The sequence below is a fragment of the Suricata suricatta genome, chromosome 8 (genome assembly GCF_006229205.1).
Source record: "Suricata suricatta isolate VVHF042 chromosome 8, meerkat_22Aug2017_6uvM2_HiC, whole genome shotgun sequence".
In the NCBI taxonomy this organism is placed as follows: Eukaryota; Metazoa; Chordata; class Mammalia; order Carnivora; family Herpestidae; genus Suricata; species Suricata suricatta.
Window position 1 is genome coordinate 137,774,362 of NC_043707.1, and position 6,298 is coordinate 137,780,659.

At 55.2% G+C, this 6,298-nt stretch overlaps 2 protein-coding genes across 7 annotated transcripts in view; one reads left to right on the forward strand and one right to left on the reverse strand.

Annotated features, from left to right (window-relative positions):
- HES3 (hes family bHLH transcription factor 3) overlaps nt 1-1,004 on the reverse strand; it is a 4,242-nt gene extending 3,238 nt beyond the window's left edge. For 3 of the 6 annotated variants that reach the window (XM_029946126.1, XM_029946124.1, XM_029946122.1), the window contains exon 1: nt 567-821. The gene's annotated coding sequence lies outside the window, so the exon portion shown is untranslated. Of the gene's footprint in view, nt 1-566; nt 822-872 lie in introns of those variants that run through there. The other 3 variants (XM_029946125.1, XM_029946121.1, XM_029946123.1) reach the window with 2 other exon arrangements.
- Nucleotides 1,005-5,998: 4,994 nt separating this feature from the next.
- ICMT (isoprenylcysteine carboxyl methyltransferase) overlaps nt 5,999-6,298 on the forward strand; it is a 9,438-nt gene continuing 9,138 nt past the window's right edge. Inside the window, exon 1 of the mRNA XM_029945935.1 lies at nt 5,999-6,100. Coding sequence (XP_029801795.1) covers nt 5,999-6,100 — 102 coding nt within the window. The remainder of the gene's footprint in view (nt 6,101-6,298) is intronic.

Below are 6,298 nucleotides of genomic sequence, written 5' to 3' on the forward strand. Positions count from 1 at the left end.
AAACTCCGGGCGCCCCGCTGCGCGCGGGCTTCCAGCGGCTGCACATCTGCACCGAAGCTGGGCGCGCGCCTCGCTCCGGCGGCCGCCCCCGCCCCCGTCCTCGCTCTCGGCTGCGGGGCAATTTGTCCTCTAATTATGATGCCTCCCCCATAAACCGCCGCCCGCGCCTTTCAACCCGGGCGCATTAGCAAACCAATGGCCCCTGGCGCTCCCCTCGCGGCCGGCCCCCTCTCCAGAGTTAGGGCCGCCATAAAGGGGCCCGCGGCCCGCACCCTGGCACCCGCAGCTCCTCGGGCCGACCCTCCTCTCCGGCCCGAGCCGAAGGTTCCGGACCGCGCTGGGTGGGGCCGCTCACGTGGGTGGCTTGGTGTGTTCTTAAGCAGTGGAAAATTGACCGCAAAATGAGCTAATTCGCAATGTTCTGCTTTGGGGGCGGGCGGCGAGGCTGGTGGGGCGGCCTGGGCTGGAAGCGCAGCGGTCACGGTCTGCCTCCGGCCGCCCAATGGGCCTCCGCGCCTCGGTCCTCTACCCCCGACTCCGGCACCGCCCCCTGCACCCCCACTTACAAGTTCCCGGGCCGAAGTCCCCGCGACTCCCCGCCTAGGCTGATTTTCTCCCTGCTTTCTGGGTTTCCCCGCTCCCAGCGCGGCTCGCCCGCCGCGAACTGCCCTTAACGCGGCTGAAAGTCTGGCAGAACTCAGGGCTGAAACAGATCCCAGTGCGGATTCCATCGTCCCTTTTTTACTCCGGGCGCGGGGAGACCCCCGCTTTACCCGCAACTCGGGCTCCTGGGCGGCCACTTCCCCACGAAGACCCACTTCCACTCCTCCCCCACTCTGGAGCCTGAGCTAGCCCATCCTCCGCACACTCACAGGCAGGCGGGGGCTCCGAAGGTGTGCGTTAAGGCTGGGCCGGTGCGTTTTCCGAGCTGGGGTGGGAGGGGAGGCACGCCCTCGCGCCCCCGTCTAAGAGCGAGCAGGGCGAAGTGCTCTCCAGCTGCTGGGAAGGACATGGACTAACTTAGAAGCCGGGCTTATGCAAACTGGGATGTAGGCCACCGACTCCCTTTCCATCTTTAGCATCTGGGCTCCCCAGAGGGCCTGGAAAGGAGCACGGGTTCCTTCAAAGCGCTGGGGAGACTCACGGTGTCCTTTGCTCATTCAAGGAAAAAAATTCCTTCTATAGTTCCAGCGGCCTCCCGGGGGATTCCAGGGACACTCAGAGTCCTCTGCTTCCTCAGGCTTGGGAGTTGAAGGCACAAAGTGACCTGGGTCTTTGTTCTCCCTTTCCCCTTTGTTTTCCTCCACTTTGTCTAAAGAAAAAAACATTACAGAGCAACCAAGGTCTGCAAAGGAGGAAAGGAGGGTGGTTGCAGGCCCCAGGACAAGAGCTGCACCGGTGAGTCTACTGCCCCTCCCAGGGGATGGCGCTGTGAGACCCCCGTCCTGCAGCACCCAGGGATTGAAAGCAATGCTAACTACTGGTGAGTGCTGCAGAGGCCACGGCCGGTGAGGGGACTTCGGGGAAGAAATGCACCGGCCATCTCCGCAGATGCGTTTCAAAGTGGAATGAAGTGATTGCTTCGTGTAATTAACTATTGGGACACAGCAAAAGCTCTGAAATGACTCAGCCAATTGTCCCCAGATGGGGTTGGAGAGGCGGCGATTGTTTAACTCTCTTTAGCTGTGTTGGGACTCCGAATAGCCTGGCAGCCAAGGGCCCTCCAGGGGACAAAGGCTGGGACTCCGGTGAGTGCATCAACACTGAGCCGGGCTGGCCCAGCTCAGGGAGAGTGAATTCAGAGAGACCCCCATTGTCCCAGCCTTTTGTATTTCTCCCCAGCTGGGCTCTAATCTTTAAATATTTACCCGGTCCTTTTGTGCACATATGACTTCGGCACTTTGGGGCTGGCGTGCTCATAAATTACGCATCATTTACCCGTTTCCAGACTAGAGAGAGTAGGCTTTCATGCCTGGAGCCCAGAGTGGCCAGAGGAGGGAGAAGTGTTGGAGGATCAGGGCTCCCTCCTGGCCTCCACGTGGGAAGTGGATAGGACAGAGGGCCTGTGAGTGACAAGAAGCCCCAGACACCCCTCCAACGGTAACTGAGCAGAAATCCACCAGCAGGGAGAAGGGAGACTTTTCCTTACTGGGTGTCAAGCTTGGGCAAGAGCAAACTTTTCATCCTGGGAAGCTGGCGTGGATTGAGGTGTTTGGCTAACACCACATGCTAGCACCTGCATAATGCATGCTTCGGGCCCTCTGGCTATACTCTTTCTTGCTCCATAAAGCAACCCTGTTTAAGAAAAAGGCCAGGGGTGCCTAGCTGGCTCAGTCGGTTACGTGTCTGACTCTTGTCGGCGGCTCAGGTCATGATCTCATGCTTCGAGAGATAGAGCCCTCAGTCCCGCTCTGTGCCGACAGTGCAGAACCTGTCCGCAGTTCTCTCTCTGCCCCTCTCCCACACTCTTTCAAAATAAATAAATAAACATAAAGAAAGGAGAGAAAGGAAGGAAGGGAGGGAGGGAGGAAGGAAGAAAGAAGAGAAAAAGAGAGAGAGAGAAAGCAAAGAGGCTAATTTCATCTCAGCCTGCAGTTTAACCTGGAAAACTCAAGGTGGTTTTTCGGACTCTTTACACGGGAGGAATGTGCACTTAGGCCCACGACCGAAAGCCACGTCAGCTGGTGGGTGAATGGCAGGATGGGGGGGCCGTGCTGGGGAGACCCTGCAGAGGGACCTTCCGGCAGGAGAAAGGGCTCCCTTTGTGCCGGCCTCCCAGCTCCTAGAACAAAACGCATTCAAATGCTTATTTACAAACGAAGGCAAGGCATCCCAGGGCTGGGTAGTTTTCCTTTATTTTGTTATATTTGTACGGGGATGAGAGCCAGATGCAGAGTGGGATTTCTTTGATCAGATTGCTCTTCTCTCTGGTAGGAAAGCAGGTCTCCAGGTGTATTTCTGTCCATAGCTGTGTTGAATTACGTTACTCTGTGGATCTCTGTGTGTGACTTTGTTTCTCTGGGTCTATGCCAGCGAGTGCCCGTATTTGCTTACTTGCTCTGTGAGCCCTGGGTCCTGACGGATTCAGCAACTCCAGGCTCTTCTACAAATTCCCCTTCCCTCTGGTCTGGCCATACCTGGAAAGAGACTGCTTCCCTTTCCTTTCTTCCTTCTCCAAGATGGGGCTTGATGAGGTTTTGGGGTGATCGTGAGGGTTCAGAGCCCCCTTTGGTGCAAAAAAGGTGACTTTATTAAAGCATGGGAACAGAACCGGTGGGAAGAAAGCGCTGCACAGGGGTTGCGAAGAGTGACCGATGATATATATATACCTTCAGGTTGGGAGGTGGTTAGGGACCATGCAAGTCTCTAAGGAATTTTGGAAGCAAGGTTTCCAGGACCTCGAAGGGCTAGCTGTTGTTAGGAAAACGTCGTTAATTACTGCTTAGTAAAACCTCAGTCACGAGACCATTCAGCTGTATATCAGAGGCCATATGCTTGGAGTATAATTGCCAACATATACTTGGGGGTTGAAGATAAAGGAGGTGTGCAAAAGAATTTTTATGTGTTTAAGGAGACTCCCAGGGCCCTGGGAGGTCAGGATAGCGTTAAACCCCAGCAAAGTGTCATCATCGAAGGAGTTGAGCTCCTAGAGAAAGGTCACTCACTCTGCCTGTTCCAAGGACTCATCAATGGGCTGTGGACAGTATGGGAATTTAATTTTTCATTTGCCTTTGTTTCCCACATCGCCATGGCAAGCACTTAAACCCCCTCCTTCTTGATGAGGGTGATATTAGGGCTCTAGGAAACGGAGTCTGTAGGTTTCTAGAGATCAGACAGTAGGTAAGATTGCCTTTTTCTTGCAGTTTACTAAGTTATCTGTAAACTTAAGGAGACTCCTGTCCCGCGTGACTGATTTCCAACAGTCAGACATTTGCTTTCTTTCCATCCCTGTTCTTGGGGAGCCAGCGGTCTCCAAGGAGTATCACACGTACCCCACCTGGCGGGGGGTGCCGTTAGCCCGTACTTTGCCCTCAGCTTGCCCTACGCTGTTCCCTAATCTCTCTAACCAGGGCTGATGGAGATGGATGGTCTGAAGGGAAGTGATGGGCAGAGGCGAGAGGGTTGCTCAGACTTCGTAAAATGGATTTCGAGTTACTCTTGAAGGGAGCTAGTCCCAGGGGTGGGGGTGGGGTAAAATCGGGGCCCTAAGTCAATGTGGAGAGCAGATGCCAATGGCCAGAAAAGATGCCCTGGAAATTTAATGTTTTAAAATACAAAGTTGGGGGGGCGCCTGGGTGGTTCAGTCGGTTAAGCATCCGACTTCAGCTCAGGTCAGGATCTCACTGCTCGTGGGTTCAAGCCCCGCGTCAGGCTCTGTGCTGACAGCTCAGAGCCTGGAGCCTGCTTCAGATTCTGTGTCTCCTCTCTCTCTGCCCCTCCCCTGCTCATGCTCTGTCTCTCTCCGTTTGTCAAGAATAAATCAATGTTAAAATAAATAAATAAAATAAAATACAAAGTTGGGGCTCCTGGGTGGCTCACTTGGTTAAGCATCTGACTCTTGCTTTCAGCTCAGGTCATGATCTCACGGTTTGTGGTTCCGAGCCCCACGTCTGGCTCTGCGCTGCCAGTACAGAACCTAGTTGAGATTCTCTCTCTGCCCCTCCCTACTTGGGCGCTTTCTCTCTCAAAATAAATAAATAAAACTTTAAAAAAGTTAAATAGACCTAAAAACAACAAAAACACTAAATCTCCTTTCAATTCCCGTGAACCCAGTTTAGCAAATGTCTCCTGAGCACCACTTAAACACCGGTAGAAGGCTTTGGCGAACGCCATCGATACCTCACGGTGGAATTAGGATCCCTATCTTACAGGACGCTGAGACTTGGAGTTGATTGGCCCGAGGTTCCAAAGCTGGGTCGTGGCAGTCCCCGAAACCAGGATTCAATCCTAGGCTCTCCATCCTTCCCTGAGCTCAGCTGCTCAGCCGTCAGGCCTCCCCAGGTCCTGCAGGGACAGAGAGTGGGGCAGCCAGAGGCTCAGATGCAGGCCTGGCTGACTGCAGCTCACACTCTGGTCTCTTCGCTCTCTGACCCACTACTCTGGGCTCCAGCCTTCCCCCGGGGCCTGTCCCCTATCCCAACTCAGGCTTCCTTTCTCCTGCCTGTGTGTCTGCAGACTCAGCGCCTGCCCTCCCTCCCTCCCCACAGATGCCCTTGCTCTCATTTCCAGCCTAACGCTGCGGGTCCCTGAGTGCCCCAAGACCTAGCTCCAGCATCTCTCCCAAGCTGCCTCCTAACTCTCTGCCCGCTGGTCCGCAGGCCCCTCCTTGGAGTCCCCCCCTCTCCTCCATCCCACTCCCACCCACCATACTCTATTCCGGTCACTTGCTTACTTGCCTTTCTCCTTCATCATCCCTCTGTGAGCTCCCCGAGGAGAGGACATTAACCCTTAAAAAAAAAAAAAAAAAAAAGAACAACTGGCGTGCCTGGGTGGCTCAATCGGTTAGGCATCCGCTTAGCTCAGGCTGTGATCTCGCGGCTCGTGGGTTCGAGCCCCGCGTCAGGCTCTGTGCTGACAGCTAGCTCAGAGCCTGGAGCCTGTCTTCCGATTCTGTGTCTCCCTCTCTCTCTGACCTTGCCCTGCTCACGCTGTGTCTGTCTCTCAAAAATAAATAAGACATTAAAAAAGAATTTTCCGATACAAAAAGTAATGTATGTTGATTGTGGGCAATACGGAAAATACAAAAACCTATAAACAAGACAGTGAATGTCACCCCCAGTTCCATCACCTGAAGGTGGCCGCGTTAAACAATTCTGGCTTATATTTCAATATTTTCCCCATGCTCACGCGTTTGCTTTGGCTTTTGCCCAGTGAAGCCAAAGTCGCACGCAAACTTTTGTATTCTGCCTTTTGGTAAACGTGGTGTATCCTCCAGCGCTTTTTCACCATTGGCTAACACTCTCCCTTACCACGAAGTGGGCGGTTGTCCCGCGCGCGGATGCCTGGTACGGGGTCTTCTGGCTGCCTGCGGGACAGGGTCCCCGCGCGGGCTCCGCCTGGGCACCTGGCGGGCAACCCCGCTCGCGCCTGCGCGCCGAGGGTGGAGGGAGTCGGCTTCGCCTGGGCACCGCGCGGGGCCGTCCGAGGGCGGGGTTTCTCGGGACAGGGACATTCTTGAGTTTGGGGCTACTTTCAGGCAGGCGCCGGCAACCGGTGCGCCGCTCGGCCTAGGTCAGAGGATTCCCCGGGGGGCCGACCGGGCGGGGCGGGGCGGGGCCGTGGGCGGGGCGCTCCAGCC